This window comes from Misgurnus anguillicaudatus, chromosome 7, assembly GCF_027580225.2.
Source record: "Misgurnus anguillicaudatus chromosome 7, ASM2758022v2, whole genome shotgun sequence".
Taxonomy (NCBI): domain Eukaryota; kingdom Metazoa; phylum Chordata; class Actinopteri; order Cypriniformes; family Cobitidae; genus Misgurnus; species Misgurnus anguillicaudatus.
This window is the reverse complement of record NC_073343.2, coordinates 989,459-1,014,375: the sequence shown is the minus strand read 5'-3', so window position 1 is coordinate 1,014,375 and position 24,917 is coordinate 989,459. Positions and strand designations below refer to the sequence as shown.

General features: G+C 37.1%; 3 protein-coding genes across 5 annotated transcripts; all 3 read right to left on the bottom strand.

The window, feature by feature from the left end:
- Positions 1–978: 978 nt before the first annotated feature.
- Positions 979–19,231, bottom strand: mia2 (MIA SH3 domain ER export factor 2). 3 transcript variants are annotated; one of them, XM_073869194.1, is made up of 25 exons: positions 19,219–19,231; positions 18,902–18,978; positions 17,081–17,212; positions 16,950–16,971; positions 14,916–15,004; positions 14,753–14,824; positions 14,346–14,456; positions 13,377–13,448; positions 13,183–13,287; positions 12,816–12,938; positions 12,640–12,736; positions 12,253–12,299; positions 10,939–11,029; positions 10,042–10,180; positions 9,855–9,956; positions 9,635–9,695; positions 7,597–7,632; positions 7,433–7,500; positions 7,240–7,316; positions 5,907–6,026; positions 5,568–5,693; positions 3,691–3,810; positions 2,198–2,250; positions 1,928–2,117; positions 979–1,717 (listed from the first exon to the last, which is right to left on the bottom strand). In XM_073869194.1, the coding sequence occupies exons 5-25, from the start codon at positions 14,988–14,990 to the stop codon at positions 1,536–1,538; spliced, it is 2,067 nt and encodes a 688-aa protein (XP_073725295.1). In that variant the 5' UTR covers positions 14,991–15,004; positions 16,950–16,971; positions 17,081–17,212; positions 18,902–18,978; positions 19,219–19,231; the 3' UTR covers positions 979–1,535. The 3 variants fall into 3 exon arrangements, with proteins under 3 accessions (XP_073725295.1, XP_073725293.1, XP_073725294.1); XM_073869192.1 differs by lacking the exons at positions 18,902–18,978; positions 19,219–19,231 and adding an exon at positions 17,776–17,988; XM_073869193.1 differs by lacking the exons at positions 5,568–5,693; positions 18,902–18,978; positions 19,219–19,231 and adding an exon at positions 17,776–17,988.
- Positions 18,875–21,337, bottom strand: LOC141365414 (uncharacterized). The gene is made up of 3 exons (XM_073870019.1): positions 19,685–21,337; positions 19,219–19,527; positions 18,875–18,978 (listed from the first exon to the last, which is right to left on the bottom strand). Exons 1-3 carry the CDS (start codon positions 21,138–21,140, stop codon positions 18,875–18,877), a joined length of 1,869 nt encoding a protein of 622 aa, XP_073726120.1. The 5' UTR covers positions 21,141–21,337.
- On the bottom strand, positions 21,337–24,861 carry LOC141365224 (uncharacterized). Its single transcript, XM_073869195.1, has 4 exons — positions 24,561–24,861; positions 24,207–24,340; positions 23,714–23,806; positions 21,337–23,035 (listed from the first exon to the last, which is right to left on the bottom strand). The coding sequence occupies exons 1-4, from the start codon at positions 24,667–24,669 to the stop codon at positions 21,341–21,343; spliced, it is 2,031 nt and encodes a 676-aa protein (XP_073725296.1). The 5' UTR covers positions 24,670–24,861; the 3' UTR covers positions 21,337–21,340.
- Between the last annotated feature and the right edge of the window lie 56 nt (positions 24,862–24,917).

Sequence of the window (24,917 nt, the reverse complement as noted above, 5' to 3'; positions counted from 1 at the left end):
TTTTCATCACGCGTCTTGTCAAAATAAGTGCCTGCTGCAAACGTGTCTAAAGGGTTTATGATAAGAGACGCTCGCGCTTGCCAGAAACTCACATAATCTCATGCATAGTTTACTGTTAAGGGAGGGTTTTGCGTCTATTTTGTGACCAAGAGCGTCTCTTTTATCATAAACTGTTTTGACGTGTGTGCAGCAGGCACTTATTTTGGTTCACATGACGCAATAAAACACATATTTTGAAAACATGAGCAACACACGCCACTCCGAATACATATTATGAATTTGCGCCCCTCGGAAGAGCAGTCACGAGTCGTCATTTAAAAAAATTATAAAATGTAAATAATTTTCATTAAAAAGAAAATCTGAATAAAACATGTACTAACAAAAAATTAATTGTATTTGCATGTCATGTGAACATTACACAATACTATATCAAAATCCAATGCAAACTCATGTAAAATGGATAGATACATTTTATGTATAAATAAAGCAAAATTACCAGTTGAAGTCCAATAAAACTGATGGAAACGTGTTTTTTTTTAAGTTAAACATGCAAATGTGCTATTGGATTATTGAAATATTTACTTAAAATCTCAGGGGTACTTCAAGTAAATAATTGTGTCAAAGGGGTTCAGCTGACAAAAAAAGTTTGAAAACCTCTACCTTAAATATACTAGTCAACATTTGAAGTGGATCAAAAAAGTTTATCAAAGTTGTCCTAAGGCAAGAATGGGTATTAGGAATTGATTTTATGTAAACTTTTATTAAAGGTTTTGATCCACTTCAAATGTTGACTAGTGTATTTAGTTCCTTAACATTACAGCAAGAATATAGGGGGAAATTAATAGCAAAAATGAATTCAGTGTTATAAAAATAGGCTGAAATGCATGTATTGCAGATTTGATTTAAGACTAAAATGCAACCTTGACATTTTCTTGACAAATTCTTCAATGTCCTTGCAAAAAAAAACTGCAACAAGTGTTTTTTATTCAATGACATCTTTAATGTACACATTTATTTTGTCCAATCACTTTTAAGGCATAAATGGTTATAGGAAACTATAAATACCATTAACTACATGGACGGTTCTTTGAACTTTTGTGTTGTCAAGTAAGTCACCAATGGTGCTTGAAAACAACAGCTTCCTATTCACAATATATACTTGTTACAATTTCTATATGTACAGGTTGACAAATATGTGGACCTTTCATCAGCTACCTTTACTTAAAAAAACATTGCAATCCTTAGCATCTATAATCTTGTTTAAAAGCAGTCCAATTGACTTTTCAAAATGTACCTACAGGTTCACAATGTCACACACACTCACGCTGTACCTGAAATACAGAACTGAGATTTTACGAAAGATTAGTGCTGTGTGCTATCTCATTTTTCAGGCTTTACACTTTTAAATAAGTTTAATCTCAAACAAAAGATAACCACATAGCTACTGTGGTTATATATCGGAGGAAACACGCCTGAGCACAACAACAGGATGTTGCAAACATTACGGTGGGGAGGAACAGAAAGTGACACGGAGATCAAATGGCATTGTGAGGTGAATGCGACTGTTCGGGGGGTTGCTCGCTTCCTGGTGGAGAAGGTCTAGGAGGCGGTCCAGGAGGGAAACTATCAGATAGGGGTCTTGGTGGAAGATAACCCATATGTTGAGGGAGTGGCATTGGACCTCTGGGAAACACTCCAGGTGGAAGGGGCCCTCGCACTAAATGGAAATGGTGTTAAAGGATATCAACTTTTACAGTGTCACACAATCAAACGAAAATAATGAAATTATATCTGGCAACCCTAATTTCATATGAAGACTATACTACTCTACATGTGTAAATAATAATACCGCTGTTAGTAGTCACATAACTGTTCACTAAGTAGAAATACATTTTAATATAAAAAAGATTGATTGGGGAGTACATACTGTTTATAGGGAGACCACCCGGTCCACGGGGTGCAAAGAACTCTGGGGGTCCGTAAGGGCCCCTAAGTGGAAAGCGATCTCTGGGGTCTATCAGTGGAGGCATTCCCATTAACGGGGGACCGGGAAGAGGTCCCATTCTTGAATCTGGATCAGGGGGCATTCTCATGTCACCAGGCATAGATTGAGGACCCTAAGGGAGATGTAGTTAATTTATGCGTACTGTATATACAGCGGTCACACATTTTTTATACAAATCAAACTTTTACTCACCTCTCTGTTTTCATTGTCACTAACACCTGAGCTGTTTCTCAAAAAAGATGAATCTGCAAAATAAAAAACAAAAAGGAAATGAAGAGACACATAGACATAAAAAGTATCCTTCTAACTGTGCGTTCACACCAGACGCGGAACAGGCGGCAAAAACGTGCTATTTGCGCGTAGTTGGATACTCACTTCATTCGCACGTGAAATTCGAGTCATTCAAGACATTCACGAGTAAATTTGCGTCATGGGAGGGGCTTAAACAGCCCAAATTGAGTAAACTTACCACATTGTTCGACCTCCTCACTCACTTTCTTCCAAAAAAAGATTCTTTTAATTCCAATAAAAGTACGAAGATGTCTCATGTAGCGATGATGATTGTTGCTTTGTTTTTCTGCCTCTGCTCGCTCCCTGTAATCACGTCACTGCTAGAGCAAGCTCCTAAATTGGTTAACACGGCGTGAAAATCCGGCAAAGTTCCGATTTTTTAAAGCTCAATTCACATCCCCGCCGTGCAATTCGCGCTTACTGTGCCGCATGATTTCTATTCGCATCTTTGCACTGACTTAATGTAAAGCTCTTCCGGTCTTGTGTGAATGCACCATAAGGATCTCTGTGCCAAATCTCCATTCTTACATTTTAATTTATTCTCTAAGTGAAAAGAGAGGTCATTTATGCCTTGTTTATACTCTTATGCCGAGTTCAGACTGCATGATTTTCAAACTAGTTGGCTCACCGAAGTTTTCACACTGCGTGATTATCTGGGGAAGCGTTCAGTCACTGCTGTTTCAGACTGCATGATGGAGTGGTGACAGGAGTTTTCATACTGCATGACTTTACCGTAAGAAGAATCGCCGATAACTTTGTCCCGGTCCGCAAACTACGTCTCACAACCAAACGCATGCGAGAAGTGAGGCGACGGAAACAACGCGAGGTCACGCGTGCAAGACCGGAGTTCTCAAGTGAGACTGGAATTATTATTAAAAATGGTAGCTGGCAAGAAGCTTACCATACAAATTGCATGTGTGCTCATTTGCAGCAGAAAGAAGAAGAATAAAGATTATGAAGGAGGAAACGTTTGGAGAGACTCCTCCCCGAACTTCCAGCTGTCCTGTATGTTGCTCTCTTATTGGCTGTAGGTCATCGTGATGTTGTTGTCAGTCAAAACACATTTCACACGGCATGATTCTCTCAGAACGCGTCTTTTATAATTCACACTCGGCGATTTCTCAAAACCTGTTGGCGAGTCAAAATTAGGGCTAAAGTCGTGCAGTCTGAACTCGGCATTACCCTAACTACATTAAAACAAGTCAGCAGGGAATTTCTGCCAATAGAAATTTAGCATAAATGAATTTCCCCATGTCCCTTTCTATATTACTCACTCAAACCATTAGGCGTTCGTAACACGAGTATGTTAATAATGTAATATAACTCCACATGAGATCAAATGACCTTTAAGTGGTTAAATACATTATACATGGGAGCATAAAATAAAGACTTGCCTGATTTGTCACCAAAGTACGGCTCAGGATGAATTGGTGGTCTAGGAGGCAAAGGGCCCATAGCGTACGGCCCTGGAGGAGGCCTCCTAAAAGGCAAACCTGGATCTGGGAGCTGGTGACCTTCCATAACAAACGGTAAATATCAGTATATATTAATAATCAATCAGTTACACACACACACACACACAGTAAAAAAAATCTTTGCTGCCTTAAATTTTTTGTTGCATAAAGTTGAAATGACTTGTAAATCTGAGTTGATTAAACAAAAAATAAAAATAGGGCAGCAAATAATTTTTTAAAGTGCATTTGTCCTTAAAAATTATTTTATGTCAAATCAGACACAAAACTAAATTTGTATACAAATATTTAAAACAGAAATGAATGAAAGTGATGCACTACGTACAACTAGAACTAGTGCTGATATGGGTATGATTATGATAATGACACTTAGTAATACAGCAATGTCCTGTGTCATTTATGCCCTTGGAGTGAAACGCTGAAATCTACATTGAATATTCAGTCTGAGGCATTTGGAGGAAACGAGAAACAACAAGGGGCAGTGGAACAAAGCCTGACACATCGAGCAACAAACAGAAAATGTCTAAAACAAAGACGGCTCAGTTCTGTGGCTCTTTAATGAGCGGCTTAGCTGAGTCAGCCATTCTCAATGGGTTTTAGCTTTTACAACGTCCCTTTATGTTATGTCCCTTTACATTTTTTTCACCGTATATACACTATATTTTACAAGTTTAAACCAAAAATTTTATCATTTAGTGTCATGTGACCATAAAAGACACATTTAAAGAATTATTCCTATTTCATAAAAATTATGATAATTTAGGTATGTAAATGACATACCCCCATGTTTAGGTCTGTCATTGTTCAGTCAAAGTTTTTTGAGGAAAACATTCCAGGATTTTTCTCCATATAGTGGACTTTAGTGGACCTCAACAGTTCACAGTTTCAATGCAGATCCAAAGGGCCCCAAACAATCCCAATCGAGGCATAAAGGCCTTATCTAGCTAAGCGAGGTCATTTTCACAACCCCCCTCCCCAAAAAAAGTACTTTTTAACCATCCTTCCATCTTGCACTACTCTTATAATGCGCAAGAATGCGCAAGCGTGACCTTGCTTATTATGTTATCATGTCGAAAGGTCACGCTTGACGTATGCAAAAATACCGCTCCAGTAGTTACAAGTGTGGAGAAAGAGGAGCGTTCAGACGTTGTTGTATGTGGAATGATACAAATTAATGTCTTTGTGTCACTTTAATGTCTAGTGTGTGCACAGGCTTGTACAAGACGTGAAGTTGTGGTTTAAAAGTACATATTTTTTGCCGAAAACGACGATCGTTTCACTAGAATGGCTGACTCCTATGCCTCGGTTGGAATTCTCCAGAGCCCTTTGAAGCTGCATTAAAACTGTAAACCTCTAAACTCTTTGGTTATTTGTTAGACGCAATGCTAATGGTCTAATTAGATTCAATGGATTGTGCTAAACTATGCTAAAAGTGCTAGCTCCAGACCCGGAGATCAGCTGAATGAATTCCAGAAAGATAAGAATCCAATGTTTAACTAGGGGAGCTGGAAAATGAGCATATTTTCAAAAAAAGGGGAGTGTCCCTTTAAGCCCAGTCCAGACGCTTAACTGTTGCATCGTCAGTTTGTCTGATGATACCATCTATATGGAGAAAAATCCTGGAATGTTTTCCTCATAAAAATGAATTTCTTCTTGACTGAACAAAGAAAGACATAAACATCCTTTGATATAAAAACTAAATTTAGCCTATTTATAGAATTTTGGAGAGATGACCTCCAGAGGTAAGAAAAATAACCGGCTCAGGGGCCAGAGTCATAGCATTGGGAACATTACTGTACCTGGCGGGCCAGGAGGGCCCCTGCGTTCCCTGTCCCAGGAGGGAGACAGTGAGCCGCTATCAGAGTGAGGGCCACTCCGCTCAAAGTCTGGCCCACCACTAGGGGGCTCTATCATGCCACGAGACACTGATTACATGATAGTTAAGAGTCAGAAAATGAATGAGGGCGAGTATAAGAGGGCAAACAAAAGTGTTGGAGGAAGTTTAGAAAATGAGGAATGGAAAGGAGATAACCAACAAAAAAGTTAATGAAACATGAACTTGCAAAAAAATGAACTAAATCTTATGGGAACTGAACAGGATACAGAATAAATTAATTTATGGCATGTGTATACACTACCTCTACCAAACTGAGGTGAAAGTCGAGGTGGACCATCCATTAGTGTCGGTGGGGAGAGAAAGGGCCGGGTTTCTGAGGATGGACGACCATGAGGAGAGGGCCCATAAGGAGATCTCTCACCTGCAAGAAGGTAAATATCAAGATCAACATCATAGGCAGAAGATATGTTACCCAATCAAGCTAATGTAATTGTAATTTTACATAAGTAAATAACATTCTGTGAAAATATACCCTTGATATCTTTAACTATTTCCATGCCATTGACAAGTTATCTATTAGAGAAAACATTTCCCATGCAATAACACTTTCCTGACGAGTTTTTACGGTAATCTGTAATTCCGCTATTATCCACTTACCCAATTTATAAAAAACTGAAGCAAAAACTAATTTAACCACATTTGAAACTCCATGTATGTTTTGATCATCATTCTGAAGCTGATCTCTAATGAAATTCCTTTACAAACATGCAATTATTTCAGTTTTTGCTCAAAATTTGGTCTTTTAGAAGAAACCTACCCATATTTAAGAAGTAATAAAAAGAGAACAAATGAAGATAGGATGAAACTTTTTTCTTATTTTGCTTGTTTAAAACCAGAGGGTCTGTTCTTTCATTTGATATATTTGTATGTTTATATATTTGTAAAATAATTTTTTTTCTGGAAGGCATTTTGTGAAACTTTTGTGAAAACCACAAAAAAGGCTGGCGGACAACTTTTTTAAAAAAGTCTGGCAGGGAAAATGATAATATAGACTGAATAAGGTCATGTCACAAATAAAAAAAAATTGGAAATTCTAAGTTAAATCAAACTTTGATGCTCCTAATCACAAAATTAGATAGGGACTTTAACTTGGACTTTACAGACAGGGTCACATATGTTAAACTCAGGGCCATAGATAATAATTCTGTTTTTACAGTTTCAGTGTAAATGTTGTTTAACATCAATATTATCTGAATTGTTTTCGGCACCCTTGCTCCCATGGGTCCCTATAATTGCTCTTAAAGGCAGGGTGCACGATCTCTGAAAGCTAATGTTGACATTTGAAATCACCTAAACAAACACGCCTCTACACCAATAGAATCTGACCCTTCTTTTGATAGACCCGCCCTTACACATGCGCAACCCAGGCAAATGTGTCGGTTAGTAGACATGCCCCTTACTGCTGATTGGCTACAAGTGTGTTTTGGTACTTGGCCCGACTCCCTTTTCCAAAGCGTTTCTCAAAAATCGTGCACCCCGCCTTTAACTTTCTTCCTTATAGCTATAGCTGCCCTGTATGAAGTAGAGAGTTTTAAATAATAAAAAGATTGACATATTTAAGGACAATATCTGACCTCTGAATATAGGTCTGCCCTCTCGTACATATGGATCCTTTTCAAGAATCTCCAACTTGAATTGGGAATCAGTAAGCCTGTTAATTTAAACACACACACAGATATATTGAGATACACAGCGCAAATGGTAATACAAATGCACTCCTTTGTATGTCAACGACTGAAAAGTGAGTCAGATTACAACATATCTCACCTCTGACGGAGACTGGAATTTTCTCTCTTGACATCTGTTAGATCTCTATCTGCAGCTCTTGCAGCCAGCTAAGACAGTAATTGCGAAATAAAAACGATCTTAAACATTTGTAACCTGCTGTCAACTGATATGAACGGTACTAGGGTGGTATGAAATCAACTTACCCAGTTATCATGAGCCTTTTTCTCTTGTGAAGCAATCTGAGGGCAACAAATAAAACATATAAAATAAATACTGAAATATGTGATATAAGTCTTAAGTCGCATGGCCAACAATACATTTTATGGGTCAAATGTTATTTTATGCCAAAATCATAAGGATATTAAATAAAATCATGTTTCATGAAGATATTTTGGAAATTTCCTATATAAAAACTTTATCATTAGTAATGTGTGTTACTAATACTGCATTCAGACCAGCCGCAGTAGAGGCGTCAAGCGCGAGTGATTTCAATGTTAAGTCAATGTAAAGACGCGTTGATGTGCATCTGAAGGTCCCGCTGCGCGAATGAGGCGTTAAAGGAATAGTTCACTTTAAAATGAAAATTCTGTCATCATTTAGTCATCCTCATGTTGTTCTAAACTTGTATGAATTAATTTTTTCTGATGAACACAAAAGAAGATATTTTGAGAAATGATGGTAAACACACCGCTGATAGTGACGATTGACTTCCATAGTAGAAAAAAAATATTTTGGAAGTATTATGATAAATGATGAAATAAATATTTTGATAAATGATGGTACGCACACAGTTGACAGTACCCATTGAATTCCATCATTTTTTTTTATTCCTACTATGGTCACTATCTGCTGTGTGTTTACCATCATTTCTCAAAATATCTTCTTTTGTGTTCATCAGAAAAAAGAAATTCATACAAGTTTAGAACAACATGAGGATGAATAAATGATGACAGAATTTTCATTTTAAAGTGAACTATCCCTTTAGCGCCTCATTCGCGCCGCTAGACCTTCAGAAGCACATCAGCGCAATAGACGCGATTCCGCCTCATTCGTGCATCTAGTTTGCGCGAATTGAGCGTTGCCACGGGAAACGCGCGGGGTGAATAAGTTGAACATTTTTACGGAAAAACGTGCCGCGTTAACCAATCAGGAGCTTGCTCTAGTAGTGACGTGATTACAGAAAGCGAGCGGAGTCGCAGAAGCCCTTCCCATGACGCGCATTTCCACGTGAATTCCTCGATAACTAGAATTTTACGTGCGTCTTTCACGTGTGAATGAAGCGAGTAAACTCAAAATGTTCAAGCGGCAAACTAGACACGGTAGACACGAATTTGACGCCTCAAACGTGGCTGGTGTGAACCCATGGTAAGTACTTCATTTGGACAACTTTAAAGGCAAATTTTTGCACCCTTAGATTCCATATTTTCAAATAGTTGTATTTCATCCAAATATGATCATATCCAAACAATACATCAATGGTCAAAGCTTATTTATTCAACTTTCAGATAATGTATGAATCTCAATAAATAAATAAAAATGACCCTGATGACTAGAAGTTTTGTGGTCCAGTGTCACATATTGTCGATATTTGACAGTCACGTCTATTTGTAATCCAATCATTTTTGTGATTTACTGTTTTCTACATAAATTCATCTTACATAATGTAAAGAACATTCTGTGTAAGTATAACCTTGATATTTTTAATATTGACTGAGCCACAACAAAATTTAAAAATCAGTGAATAAAATCAAACTTTGACTCTCTGATCCTCATAATCAGATTATGAGACTTTAGTCTGGATTTTATAGACAGGGTCACATTGCTCCACCATGTGAAATACAAAATTGTGCATACAAAATTATGTTAAAGGCAGGGTGCATGATCTCTAAAAGCCAATGTTGACATTTGAAATCACCTAAATAAACACGCCCCCTACCCCAATAGAATCTGGGCTTTTTTTTTGATAGACCCGCCCCAAACATACGCATCCCAGGCAACGATGTCGATTAGTAGACACGCCCCTAACTGCTGATTGGCTACAAGTGTGTTTTGGTACTCGGCCCGACTCCCTTTTCCAAAGTGTTTTTTTTTTAAATCATGCACCCCGCCTTTAAATGAACTACACAAAAAATTCTGGGATGCAAAATGTGGAGAATTTTTTTTTTTTATCAAATTCAAAGCATTCTAAGCAAGCTCTTATTGTTACTCCAGGTTTGAACAACAGTATGAGAGTTGTCTCACTTGATTCTTGTAAGCCTGTGAAGTCCTTTCCAGCTCATCCTCCAGGTCTTTGGCTCGTTGCCTGTGTAAACACAGTGAAAGAACATCAAATGTAAACTTCCTGTTTTGAACGTTCCTCTCACATCACACTTCCTGTCCATCATATAGGGTGCTTCCTTTGTTGCAATGACATGTTACAAATGGTGAATTTCCTTGCATTTGCTGCACAATCTGCTCTTACCTGTAAGTGATGAGCTCCTCGGCAGCGAGATTAATCTTTTTGTCTGCTTTGTTGAGCTTCTCTTCTTTGTGTAAGCGTTCCTTCTCCTCCACCGTCAACATTCTAAAAAACAAAGGGTTACAAGCACATTAGCCCATTTCATTTAGCATATAAAGCATATAAAGTAAAAAGAGAAGCTGTCTTCTACCTGTGAAGTTTAAGTTCGTTCTCCTGGTACATCTCTGTCATGATCTGTAGTTTCTGCTGGAGTTTCTGGCTTTCGCTGGAGAATTTGTCACTCTCTGACTTTAACACTTTCTTATTTTCCTCCAGTTCTGTGATGCCCTCTGAGTCAATTAAAAACCAAGTGGACAGTTACACAACAATATTTTTCAGTCTATAGGCATGCCAAAGTATAACCAAAACAGCAATGAAGGCCTTCAGGACTGTGTTTGTCCTCCTCGAAATACAACAACGTTTACACATCTTTGGCACTTCGGGGGGTGTGTACACCAAAGGGTTTATGCGTTGTAGTCATAGCAAACAAAGTGCTTAGCTGAAAAAACACTGGTAAGCGTCCCGAGTTGGCGTTTCTAGCTGCATTTAAACACCTTATCATCCAGGGTCACTAAACCTACCTCATCGCCTGTCTAAACAAAACTGCTTAATGCTTTTGCTGTCTTTATTGTTTGTTTTTATGGCTCTGTAGAAGAATGTGTATGTGCACAGGTGGGCAATGTTTCTTTACAAAGTAACATCGCCATCTACAGGCCTGGCTTGTGTAAAACAGCTTTTTTGTCGTTTTTGTGGATCCGTGTATATGCAGATGTTTTTGACAGTGTGTACGTGAATTTTTTCAAAAAAACGCAAAGGAAAAATTCTACTTGGTTGTCATGTAAACGTAGCCTAAGAAAACCCTTGAAAAGCATCTTTAAGCAAGACATCTCCATGTTTGACAAATCAGCTCCTTAATTTTTTAAAGAATATATCATGCAAATTTTAAATACTTATTTTGAACATGCTTAAAACATTGTACTGATGTTTAATGAAATTAAGCATTTAACAAATTCACATCATCTCCTATAGTTTAGTCAAATCTGTCTACCTTGGAGATCTTCTTTGGCTTTAATCTCATCTGTGAGTTTGGCGAACACTCTGTTCTTTTCTTCCTCCATGGACTTTAAATCTGCACTTATCTGTAATAGAGAGAAGATTTCACTTATACATTTTTTATTAATAGCATAACGATTGATAGTATTTTGTAAACATTACTCATTAAATCTTAAACTGAAAGCTGTGGCTCAAAACCAAGTAACTGCCTACCCAGACAGCTAAAAGGAATATTTCACTTTCATAAAAAAATTCTGATAATTTACTCACCCCCATGTCATCCAATATGTTTATGTCTTTCTTTGTTCAGTCGAGAAAAAAAATTAAGTTTTGAGGAAAACATTTGAGGACTTTTCTCCAAATGGTGGACCTCAACGGTTTGCAGTTTTAATTTAGCTTCAAAGGGCTCTAAACGATCCCAACCGAGGCATAAGGGTCTTATCTAGCAAAATGATTGTGAATTTCACACACACACAAAAAAAAACTTGTGCCTTGTGATGCGAAAGCCTTATGCTGCGTTCAGATCAGTCGCGGTAGAGGCGTCAAGTGCGAGTGATATTAATGTTAAGTCAATGTGAAGATGCGTTGACGTGCGTCTGGAGGTCTCGCAGCGCAAATGAGGCGTTTAGTACATCGCGGTAGACGCGATTCTGCCTCATTCGCGCGTCTAGTTTGCGCGAATAGGGCGAATTGAGCGTTGCCGCGGAATTTGAACTTTGGCGGAAAAACGTGCCGCGTTAACCAATCAGGAGCTTGCTCTAGTAGTGACGTGATTACAGAAAGCGAGTGGAGTCGCAAAAGCCCCTCCCATGACGTGAATTTCCGCGTGAATGTCTCAATGACTAGAATTTCACGTGTGGATGAAGCGAGTAAACTCAAAATGTTCAAGCGGCAAACTTGACGCGGTAGACGCGATTTTGACGCCTCAAACGCGGCTGGTGTGAACCCACGATAAGGTATAACATAATCACGTCGATAGGTCATGCATGACATCCGCACCAGTGTTTACAAGTGGGAACAAAGACGACCCGTATGTGGAATGATACAAATTGATGTCAGTTTATTGTTTAAAATGGTTTGCAAGTGTGCGTTTCACAGACGTAACTCGTGATCTTTTGACGTGATAACGAGATACGTACGGTCACGCTGGCGTGTCACATGGCTGAACAAAGACAGACCTAAACATCTTGGATGAGTAAATTATCAGAATATTTTATGAAAGTTGAGTAATTCTTTAATATATGCTGTCTATGAAGAGAAGTAGCAAGATTTTAGGAACACCCATAACTCATATAAAGTGTAAGAATACCTTGGCCGCTTCAATAAGTTTCTGTACTTTTTGCTTTTGATGGAAATCTGCAAAAAAAAAAGAAAATTCATGATTTGACTAGCACAGAACGCCTCCTGAAAAGCAGAGAACATTTAAAGGCTGGGTGCACAATCTCTGAAAGCCAATGTTGACATGTGAAATCACCTACCTAAATAAACACGCCCCTACCCCAATAGAATCTGGACCTTCTTTTGATTGACCCGCCCCACACATAAGCAACCCAGGCAACGATGTTGGTTGGTGGACATGCCCCTTTCTGCTAATTGGCTACAAGTGTTTATTGATACTCAGCCTGATTCCCTTTTACAAAGCGTTTCACAAAAATCGTGCACCCGCCTTTAACTGAAAAAAAAAAGGCGTTTAAACCTGAACTGTCTCCATTTTCAGTTGCGGCTGTATTGTTACTGCTGGTCTCGTCTTCAGAATCCCAGTCTCTCATCTTCAAAAGGCATTCTGTCAGAGACTGAAACAGGAAGAAAAGAAATAATCAGATAAATAATACACTTCTGTCAGGTTGGTTGCCGGTATTGATGAGTTGTTACCTTGATACGTTCGTCTTTGTTAGCACAGTCCTCCATCATGCCAGCATGAGAACTTTCACACAGCTTCATCTCCTCCTCTAACTCAACGAGACGTTCGGTCCAGCCTTCTGCCTCCTGAACCAGCTGTACGGGTAAAGATGACACATGCAGTCACAGATAGCGCACACATAGTTTCTTTACAACCATTACACTGTTAGACATATGGTCCCAAGCAATACAACAGCTGATCATGCAATTTAATAATTTTATATTCAAACAATGTGCAATTACAACTGTGTGTATATACTTGGTATAAATTTGGTCCCATCAGATTTTAAAGGTGAAATAATTATTTTAAAAACTTTTTCTTGCATCATTATGATCTCACCTGGCCTTTACTCTCCAGCAGCATAGCTTGCTCCTCTTTGGCTGCCTGCAGGTTCTTCTGCAGTCGCTCTGTGTTGATCGCATAAATCTTGAGAGTCGTGTTGTCCTACAATGCAAATAAAATGAAACGTATCATCATGTAGCACGTTTGCTTTGGCTTGACTGCAACATGTGAATCTTATACATAATTCATACCTGTTCTAACTGGGACTTTCGCTCTTTGGCTTCTTCTTCCAAATTCCTTAAAATCTGCTCGAGCTCAGCAAGCTGGATGACAAGAGGTAGAAATTCAGTTTGTTATTTAGATAAATGGACTTACAGTAAAGGGATATAAACAAGCGTATGGTGATTGGCTGAATGAAATTAAAAACAGTACAGATGTCATAGTTTTAATAAACTTTTAAAAAATATTTTCACCAGGAGGCCGCCATGCTATTTACGTCACAATACATGACCTCAAATGGTTGCAATCGAAACCAGTTCTATTAACGTTACAGTGAAGTAAACATGGTAACAAGTCTACAATCAGTAGATTGTAAAATGATGTGAAACAGGAGACAGTAGGTGACGGTAAGTGGTCTAAACACCTGCTTGACATTAACAACACAAGAACAGCCATAGTTTTCTGTTCTGCCATTTCGATTCGAACCGGAGAGTAACATAAATGATGAATAGTACAGAAAACATACAAATAAAAGACGATCAAAATAAAGACGATCTGAGATGTAAGAAGGTGGGAATGTAAACATCCTAACATTAAAAACTATAGTAGATACTATAATAAATACTATAGGAAACTGTAATATTTTGTGACAAACATTACATGTCATCGACCCCGAGTGCACTATGTATGAAACACAATGGCGGCCTCCATAGGTTAAAATGAGTATTACGTGTTGCAATTTTTTGAAGAGATAAAAATAGGTGTATTTTAGTAGTAGAAGGCAAATATAAAGTATTAAAGCATACAAGGAGCTGAGGTACCCTTTAAGAGTTCAGAACCCAGCTAAACACGTCAGAATTCATAAACATTTATGTGTTTGGTAGACATGTTTTTCAAAAAGCACTTAAGGTGCAATATATGATGAATATTAATAGGTTCCCTTAAATTTTAGTGTGTTGTTACTGTCATGGAGTCTATAAAGGACAATATCACAACAATACCTGATCTTCTTGCTGTTTTCTTGCTTTGTTTTCTTGGGACAGTTCCTCCTCTAGCCGTTCAATTTCCTTTTTCATTTGGGAGTTTGACTGCTCAAGCTTTTGTGATGCCAACTCTAAATAAAGTGTGATTGGATAGTGCCAAGAAAGAGGGGGCAAAGTAACACATAGGTGAGAATTGGGTTTAAACATAAATGTGTTATACATTCTCTAAAAACTAAATGTAATAACCATATTAACCAGTTGTAATTAAATATTTATTTAGGGACAACTAGACACGTTTTCATTTATTAGTGATCCCTTGCGTAATTTTTTAATAAAAATATTTCAAAATACATATTGTTTCAAATCTGCTTCAATTAAATATTTCGTGAAAATCATTTGGAAATCTACACAAAGCAAGTTGTTACCTCTAAATCTCCCTTTTCTGCAGATCGAGCAGATATGCCGCTGTTCTGAAGTGTGGACTCCAGTTTCTCATACTGTTAAAGCAGACAGACAGTATTGTTATAGGAGAGTTCATTACATGAGCATTGACATGTATTAAGTAACTAGTAAATATAACACTGTCACCTTTTGTTTGACCTCACTGAACGTCTCCAGCACTTTGCACTTTTCATCCAACAGTTCTGCAACTTTCTGTGCCATTTGTTTCTCTTTACCTAAAAACCAACCCAAGAACAGTATGAATCAGTTAAAACAGTAAATAACAGTTCAGAGCAAATGACTGATCACATAATCTATCATTAATGTCATTAACACCGATAAAGGCACGATGTGTCCTTTTCATCGCCGATTGGAAATCAGTCTAACTTGGCACTCAAAAATCATGCGCATAGATGATGCAGTGAAATAAAGTTTTATAACCGTTATGTTATATCGTAAGCCAACAGATTGGCTTCTGCATATACGTCTGCATATTGCACTGCGCAGATCGATTGGCAAATGGGAAATACACACCAAATGCGAATTCAACGATTTGCAAGAGTAGATTACAAATAAAGTTAATGCAAAGACAAATTGAAAAATTCTAATTGAGCAAAAATTCGCCTGCCCCAACGTTAAATCGAGCGAGTAATATTGTGGTAGTAACGCGATGCAAATACACGCTCCGCGTTTGGTGTGTACGCCCCATAATGCTGCATTATGCATGCCATTCCTCGCTCTAGATTACTTATGGGATTTACCTTCGTGCTATGCAAATTTTTCACTAGAGTTAAATATTTTCAACTTGTGCGAAGACGCATTTGAGGTTAGTAGCGCGTGTTTTCGTGGCAATTGTGCAGGCTGGTTCATGGCATTCGCATCGGCACACGCGAGTTTGCATCTTTGCATTGAAGTTATATGTAATTTACTAGTGAAAATCGTTGAATTTGCGTTTGGTGTGTACGCCCCATATTACATCTCGCGAGAGCAAAACGATAGTACTGCTTTGAGTTGTTTTAGGAAATGTAGGGCGGGACCTGATTAAAGGATTAGTTCATTTTCTTAAAAAAAAATCCAGATAATTTACTAACCACCATGTCATCCAAAATGTTGATGTATTTCTTTGTTCAGTCGAGAAGAAATTATGTTTTTTGAGGAAAACATTCCAGGATTTTTCTTATTTTAATGGACTATAACGGACCCCAACACTTAACACTTTGCATTTTCAAAGGACTCTAAACGATCTCAAAGGAGGAATAAGGAGCTTATCAAGCGAAACGATTGTCAATTTTAGCAAGAAAAAAAAAATTTGCTCTTTTACACTACAACTTTTCTTCTTCCTCTGGCTGTGTGGCGAGCCAGCACGACCTCACGTAATTGTGTAATGACGTGGAAAGGTCACGTGTTACATATATGAAACGCACTTTTGCAGACCATTTTAAACAATAAACTGACAGAAAGACATTAATTAGTATCATTCCACATACAACAACGTCGGAACGGTCTTCTTTGTTCACACTTGTAAACACTGGAGCGTAGTTTCGCATACGTCATCCGTGACCTCTTGACGTGATGAGGTTTTGCATGAGGTCGCGCTGGCGTGTCACACAACAGGAGGAAGACGACAAGTTATGGTTTAAAAGTGCATATTTTTTAGTTTTCGTGCCAAAAATGACAATCGTTTCGCTAGATAAGACCCTTATGCCTCGTTTGAGATCGTTTGGAGTCCTTTGAAAATGCAAAATGTTAAGTGTTGGGGTCCATTAAGATGAGAAAAATCCTGGAATGTTTTCCTCAAGGGACGTGGTTTCTTCTTGACTGAGCGAAGAAAGAAATCGGCATTTTGGATGACATGGTGGTGAATAAATGGTCTGGATTTTATTTTTTTAAGAAAATGGACTAATCCTTTTAGTCCTTTGGGAATTGAGTAGATCATTGGAGGTTGGAAGCCTGGCTAATAAACAATCAATAGTCCCACCATCGCACCAAGCCATATGTCATACAGAAATGTAATTTCGAGGGGGAGGTGAGGTTACAGATATTAAGTAAAGATTATGAGGGCAGATGAATTAAAAAACAATATTGTTGCGCACATATTAATCATTTACAATAGCAGTATTTCACAAAAAATATAACAATTGTTATTTCTGATTTTATGATGACTTAATAAAACATACTCACTTGCATAAAGTCTGCTTTTGATCTGTGAAACAAAACAGACAAACATTATCAATACTTGTAGATGTTACTAGTTTGATGAAGTGGTAATGCATGAATAATTTGTATGTACTGGGCAGATATGGATGGCTTACAGAATGGATAAACCTGCAGCTGAATAAAAGCAATGTGCATAAACCAAAAAAGCCAGTGAAAACCACAGCTTCCCATGGAAGTCCATATAAGTCAGGACCAGGCCGGATGTCATCAGGAAGTGATGATACAACCTAAAACACATAATGAAAAATTATACCAATGTTTCAAATCATCAATATGAGATGAATTCTTTCACATTCAGATTCAAACAGATGTTTTGTTATGTTATCCACATATTTACATTCATGAACAGACAAATACATGCCATTATTTGTTGTTCACACAGTCACACAAACAACCAGATACGTACACGATAAAATTAATAAAGGCAATATACACCTACACTAATGCTAAGCAGACATAAATAAATTGTAAATAAAGACAGTAAGGACAGCTAAAGTCATAAACAAACACACAAATCAATCAGTTTAATGCTACACACAGCAAAAACGTCAAAGCAACCTTACTAACGTTATAATCTTTGGAGCAACATGTACCTGATGCACCAATGCTAACCAGCCATATGCTGGTACATACAAAGTACCAATGTTATTAAACATCTAATCAAAAACAAGTAAACAATAAACTAAACTAAAACAAGTTTGACTGACACGAAATAATAATGTTTCATCATTTGACAGCTGCCACACACACATAATATCAACACCGTTTCATCATACACACTGCCCCATACATCTTTAATCTTCTCTACGGCGAGCGTGTAATAAATCGTTGCTGCTCCTTTCATGTCAGTCGCTTCCGTAACGAGCGACTCGGCCTTGAACTCATCTGCCATGGTTTTAGTCAAATTCGGCGACTTTTTTCCTTTAATCTGTTGATTTGTCTGTTGTTATGCCATGGTGCCGGATACTAGCTCCACTCTCACTGCCAGTGCGCACTGCGCTGAGAGGATCAGCGCACTCTCGTGGTTTAGGGGGATTCATAGTTGATTTTATTGTTGCTGTTTTTAAATTAAATCAAATATTGTAATATTCACTTTTAAAATAATTAAATAATTGAATGTATTTATTTAGTTTGAATTAGTACTTAAAAATTATATTTTCTTTAATAAATTTCAGAATAACACAAAAGGAACACCCCTTACAGAGTTATGGTTTCTTCCAAACGTCACCAATTGCAGAACGCCACCACGTCCCACTTGATTTTTAAAGTGACAGCAGCGCAAAGGAAATGAACTTGAGGTGGAAATGTTTGTCTTGAGCAGGTTATGAAACGTGTTTAAAAATAAATTGTTTCACTTGTGGGTGTGTTAAATATGCTTTAATACGCTTACTGAACTGGTTGGGCAGCTTAACTAGAATTCATAATTAATCATTTAGACTGCCTGCATTAATATGCTTGGATTTCCTAGTCATCATTAGTATAGTTTTAAATGGACGATTAAGTGCCTGATATTAAATATTTTTAAATAGCATCAATTTAGGCAAAATATTACATTTTATGTAAATATAGAAAATAGTTTTAAAAAATCTTACTTTTTCTATGTTTAAGTGCTATTATTGGGTCCCCATTGCTTGTAAAAACCTAGTAAAGTTTAAGAGAACAACCCAACCCAACTTTAAGTTTTGGTAAACCATTCTCTGCAAGCATGTGAAAAATAATTGAAATTTAGCTCCCCTTGTGATGTCAGAAGGAGATAACGCCTCCCCTTAAACTGCACTATCCAACCACGGCACTGCCATTTAATGCAGAGATCAGCTCATTTGCATTTAAAGTCTTGTGAAATGTCTCATTTAATTGAAATTCTCATTACTTGAACCAAGGCCCTTGTACTACACTTGATGTATGCCAAGTCTCACCTTGCGTACTACAGATGAAAGTTCATTAATTGTGACTTCACCAACAAAAACAGCCAGCTGATAAAATTGCTTAGCACCTGTCAAAGAAGACCAAACAAAACAATTAATGTCAAAAAGACAGTTTTATGTGCCAAAGTCATGCATTGTTACTAAAATTGCACACGTAATTGCATGGCTTTAGACTTGGATATGTCCATTTACATTAAATATCTAAACAACAGTCAGGATATTATTCAAAGATTTATCATACAGGGCTACAATAACAACAGGAAGCCGTTAATTGCCTTAATTTCAAGTTCAAAAAAATAAACCCTTACCATTCTGTATTAATTCTGTGCCAATGCCATGGTTTAACTGGAAAGTAGTTTTCTTTGTTTCAACCTCTGTCCAATCCTCATGCTTTCTTGTTTCCTCATTAACAGTCTTTAAATCTTCTACCGTTTGATCCTCATTATTTGTATTCTTTGAAAGGTATTTATCCTCAGACACAGGATCATCTGTGGGATGGCTAAAGTCATTGATATGAGATCTATCTTCAGTAATTTGATTATTTTCAGTCTCTTGATTGACGATAAGTGTATTCTCATTTAGACAGGCTCCATTGGAACACTCCTCCTGATTGATCCCTGTGTGGACAAAGATGGGATATTATGGATAACTGCTGAAAAGTTAATCATTATCATTTCCCATTAATCACATTTTTAACGTTAAGATTCCCATGCAGAATCCACCAAAATTACAGATGTCATGCTGTTAATTTCAAAACGTGAACATCATCTGTACCTGGGCTTTCATCTAGGCCTACTTTCACTTTTGTTTCCCCTGAAGTATATTTCTCTCTTAATGCATATAAGATGATAGACAATTTTTGTAATGCTGGATATTCATTAGTGTTATCCTGGTCAGGAAAACCATCATTTGGAATGTTTTTTGTCTTTATTTGGTGTTCCAATAGCTGTTCAAGGTCATTGAGTTCAGCAAGATCATCTGTATCAGTGTTCGAAGCGTTTCCAATTCTGGAATCCAGCCATGATAACTTGTGGTCTCCGACTATATCTAAAAGATCTTTAATATTCTGTTCGCTCAGATGAGAATATAGGTTAGGAAATGCTTTAGAGGGATTTTGTGCCTGTTTAATCTCTGCAAAAGAAACCAAAGTGTCTTTGTCTAGAGCGTGAGAACGTTCAGATAACTCCTTACCACCTTCTGACTCCATCATCTCAAGGTCATGAGCTTGATCTTGGATGGCACCTGTGACACTTTCAATGTTGGTTTGAAGATCCTCATTATCAGTCTCTATACCAGTAGTTTCTTTCTGTCCAGTGCTCTGAATTGACTTTGGGTCATTTTCTACAAATTCATCGATAGTTAATTTTGTTTCGCTAGAAGAAGTGTGGTCATCGGGATCCTCTGCAGTGTTAGCTTTATTAACTGAATTCTGTATATTTAGATGATCAACATGAGAATATTCGTCATCTAGCCCACGTTTTGTAGATGCTTCCTGTGCCAAATGTTCATTTTGTATTTTTGTGTCATTTTGCATGGATGCATCAAGTTCAGACTCAGTTTTGGAGGAGACATTTGTGTTTAATTCTTTTCTTTCAAGATCATTCTCTGTAGATGTGAAAAAATTACCGGGTTCCTTTTGCTCTTCCATGACCTCATCTGAACGTCCAACTTCTGAATTTGTTTGGCTTTCCACTGTTGATATAGCATCACTAATACTAACATCAGTCTTATCTCCCTCAAATAATCCATCATGTGGTCCACTTGTGTTTTCCGTCTTTTGATCTACAATTGATAGATCTGAAAGGTCTGAGTGTATATTTTCCTCACTTGTTACATCCAATGCATCTGTTTGGGTGGTGCTGTGGGAATATCCATTTTCATCTTCATCGGGAGAAATCATGCATTTATTTTCATTGCTTTCTGTTGCTGTTTTAAGCATTTCCTCATTTTTCACGATATCTTCAGATGCATCATCTGATGCCATCCCATTTACTTCTGTAACATTAAGTATGTCTAAACCATCTTCCTTCATCTTTGTGCCTGTGTCCTTATCAGCTAATATTTGATTATCATTATGTTCTGCTAAATTGTCCACAATGGATGGCATCTCATTTACTTCTGTAACATCAAGTATACCTAAACTATCTTCCTTTATATTTGTGCCTGTGTCCTTGTCAGCTAATATTTGATTATCATTATGTTCTGCTAAATTGTCCACAATGGATGGCATCTCATTTACTTCTGTAACATCAAGTATACCTAAACTATCTTCCTTTATCTTTGTGCCTGTGTCCTTGCCAGCTAAAATTTGATCATCGTTATGCTCCGCTAAGATGTCCACAATTGTTTTAGACTCTGAAGTTTTGCTTTGAATTGTTGTGATAGTCTCACTGTTGGAGTCAGCGTCTGACTGTTGTTTTTCTTTATCATCTAATTCATTTCCTGTCTGAAGGACTGGTGGTTCAGATGTGTGAATATCATCTGGGTCAGTGTGTTTGTGCTAATGGAAGTGTTATTTTCATTCTGCTTTAAAGTGTCTGAAGCATTGTCTTGATCAGACAGACTTTGTTTTAACTCCTCTAAAACGTCTCCCTTTGAATTAGTTTTTTCGCTTGGTATGACATCTTCAGTTAAATGATCGTCTGACTTCATTTCAGAGACTTTTAAATCTACGCCGTCTTGTGTATCATCATGTTGGATGTTAAATTCTTGAGAGGAGTCTCCGTCATCATTTATTTCTCTGGCATCGGTGTCTTTTAATGTCATTTCTTCATAAGGCCGTTCTTGTGTTTCATGATTTAAACCCATTAGGGTTATGTTTTGTTCATTAATGTCTTTCGTACCAGAATCTACCTTATCCGCTGTCTTTGTCTGCTCACTTTGAAGATGTCTATCTTTATCTAAAATGTCAGTATTGTTTTCACTTTGAATTACATTACCTGCGGACTTTATTTCTGGGATTTCTGAAGCTGTGCTCTCAGGTGCGTCATCATTTTGGTTACTAGATTCTTGAGATGAATCATCTACTTTTACAATAACATCAGATGCTGCACTGTCTTTTAAAGTCATTGTTTTATCAGTCTCTGTCTGAGTTTCACTAATCACATCAGCATCTATTATGGTTGAGTTCTGTTGCTCATCTAATTCTTTCTTACCTGTATCTTCTTCTATTGTTGTAGGTTCATTATCTCCTTCCTTGTCACTCTTTTCTACAGTGTCTGACTTGAAGGGAAACTTAACGTTATCAAGTACAGACGACAAGCCATTGACTGAAAATATGGACTGTGAGCTTGATTCAGAGTCTTTGTTTGGAGCCAAATCAGGACTTTCTTCATCTTTATCATCCTCATCACTTTCAGATCGCTCTTTACTGTAAATGTCCGCGATTCCATTGTAGATGGTTCCATACCACCCCGTCTGTTCCTTCTCCATGGTACCAACTTTGATCTCCTTACTGTGGTCACTGTGGTCTGGGTTATTTTCATCATCATGTATGTTCTCAACCGAATCCGAGGGTTGATCTGGGTTTGAAATGCTCTGGTCCTCCATGTCTTTGTTTTCGTCTATGGTATCAGTTTCAGGTTTGCTTGCATCTGGAGTGTTGTCCTTGCCAAAGCCCAAAACATTTATACCCCTACTCAGCCAGGAGCGTGACTCCTCAGATGAAGGTTTCTTATCTTCTTTTGGGTCCTCAATGTTAGTATCAAGTTTGGCATCCTTAAATCCAAATCCATTGGTCAGTTTACCCCCAATCCAACCAAACGTTCCAGGGTTTGTCTTCTCATCTACGTGGTCCTCCTCAATATTCATTGCTATCTTTCTGCTGTTGAAGGATACTTGGTCACTGCCCTCATCTTGCGGTTCATCCATGTGGTTGCTTTGTTCATCCCTGCCAAACAGTCCACTAACAGCAGAGTTTATCCAGGAAGACCCACCTTGTTCTGTTGACGCGGGGTTGTTTTGTTTAGTGACACCTTGAACCGAAATCTGGGCGGGGTCACTGTTTTCTGTATTAATAACTTCATCGTTAGCTTTTGGGATTTCTGCATCCTGATTCACATCGCCAAACTCAACGTTGCTTTCAATGACTGACCCATTTTCATCAAAGCAAAAGAAGTCATATTCCTGAGGAGAGAATTTGCAGGAATTATTGCTATGTTCTTGCAGATGTTTCTCTAACCAAATATTAATGACTTGCTTTATATTATATGCATTTTAAGGGATTATTTTTATGAAATAAATCTTTAAATATTGCTTTACAAGGTCCCAAGCTCATCCTTAGACATTTTGAAAGTTATCAAAATACAAAAAAATTAAATACAAATTTGTTCTTCCCAGCTAGTCAGGTGTGCATTTTATTTATAAAGTCCATGCTTTAATTTAATTATAAGTTAGTAGACTGTTTATATGTGTCTTTAAAATACTTTTTTTTAAACATATTTGTAGTTTCCGAAATTGAAATTATGTCTTATACAGCAAATTATTGTGTCTTAAAGAGTCAGTAATGTTTATTCGATCTGAATGGAGACTAAACATCAACAAACTTCTAGTCCTTATAATTTCTTCAGGTAACATTGTTTATTGTTGAAATACAGTTTAAATAAAAAAATGGTAAAAACAAGGTCAAATAAAATATGGTTTGCATTTGTTTTTATGCACAATATTACATCTGATTTATAAAGCAGATTGTAGCTACAAAGAATTATTTTAAATGTAGCTAAAACTGACATGAAAATGTGAGGGGAAACACAAGTCTAAATAATTCGTTTTACAAGATTATGTACGTCAGATAATAAACATTACCTGGGTGGGCACCTGGATTTCTTTTTTCTCATCAATAAAACTTTCATCAACTTTGACAGCATCTTTTTGGAACAATCCAAACAGTTTGTCTATCTAGAAAATAATACAAAAAATATGATTACTAATAAAACAAAAAAAGTAGAAAAAAAGTTAGATTTTGATAATTGGTATATCAGGAAAATGAATTAGCTTTAAGAACATTAAACCCATGTATTCATAATTAAACTGATACACTTTCAAAAGTAAAAGTTGGACCACCTAAAAATTTTTTTTCAATTAAAGTGAAAGCTTAAATTTGTTACCAAATGAAGTAATTTTTAAAAATCTTTTAACATTAAATTTTCTCACTTTAGGTGAAAAAAAATTGTCAAAACATTTTTGAGTGCTACCAATTGAAGTAGCCTAATTTGTTTAAATAGATTCAACTTTTACTTTTTACAATGTAATAAACGCAACATAATGTAAAAGATGTAAAATATTTTAGCTCACTCACACTCCCAGCCCAAAGATCACTTCTTTTTCCAGCGAGTTTGTAATAAACTGTTATCATATCCCCTTTTCTAAAGTTCAGAAACCGGCAGTCTTGAGCAATATGGTCTCTTTGGGCCTGCACACGACTCATCATGCCTGAAACATTGGACATTAATTTAGATATCAAAAAGCTTAACAATGTTATGGGCATGAAATGATGTGCACATTAGGCCATGACTTCTATGCAATCAAGGTAAACAAACAACATATTCGGTTCTCAGTTATTAGAAAAGTTGACTGCATTCACAATAAAGGCTATTACAAAATATAATCACCACCTAAAATCTGATGATAATAATAGAAGAGAAATTCTTACTTGCACACTCAGGGTCTCCACATACTTTGTAGTCTGATAATAAACCCAAGCCTTGGTGTAACAAACCGAGTGCAACAGAAAACAGAATAAATTCATGTACAACTGCCATGTTTGGATTTATCCAGCAATTCTTTTTATCTCACTAGATCTATTCCTTCATGTTCATTTCCAAATTCAACAATCAAAGTGAAAGACAGAATAAATCCAAGCTGGGTCACATTTCTTTCGCCTTCTCAGAGAATGAACCAATCTGTAGAAATCACAGTCTGACAGGCAGAGATTGGATTAGAGGTTACAGAGTAGTAAATGATTAACATCACCACACGCCACATCAAAGACACGTGTTAGATTTAAATC

Coding starts and splice junctions, on each gene's coding strand:
- mia2 (XM_073869192.1), bottom strand. CDS start 17,877: ATGGCAGATGAGTTCAAGGCCGAGTCGCTCGTTACGGAAGCGACTGAC. Junction 9,957..10,041: donor AACGAACTTAAACTTCACAG/GTAGAAGACAGC, acceptor TTTGTTTTTTAG/AATGTTGACGGTGGAGGAGA. Junction 7,633..9,634: donor CACAGGCTTACAAGAATCAA/GTGAGACAACTC, acceptor TGTTGCCCTCAG/ATTGCTTCACAAGAGAAAAA.
- LOC141365414 (XM_073870019.1), bottom strand. CDS start 21,140: ATGCCATCCATTGTGGACAATTTAGCAGAACATAATGATAATCAAATA. Junction 19,528..19,684: donor AGGCCTAGATGAAAGCCCAG/GTACAGATGATG, acceptor TTGTCCACACAG/GGATCAATCAGGAGGAGTGT. Junction 18,979..19,218: donor CACAGAATTAATACAGAATG/GTAAGGGTTTAT, acceptor CTTCTTTGACAG/GTGCTAAGCAATTTTATCAG.
- LOC141365224 (XM_073869195.1), bottom strand. CDS start 24,669: ATGGCAGTTGTACATGAATTTATTCTGTTTTCTGTTGCACTCGGTTTG. Junction 23,807..24,206: donor GTGATCTTTGGGCTGGGAGT/GTGAGTGAGCTA, acceptor ATTATTTTCTAG/ATAGACAAACTGTTTGGATT. Junction 23,036..23,713: donor AAATCCAGGTGCCCACCCAG/GTAATGTTTATT, acceptor TTCTCTCCTCAG/GAATATGACTTCTTTTGCTT.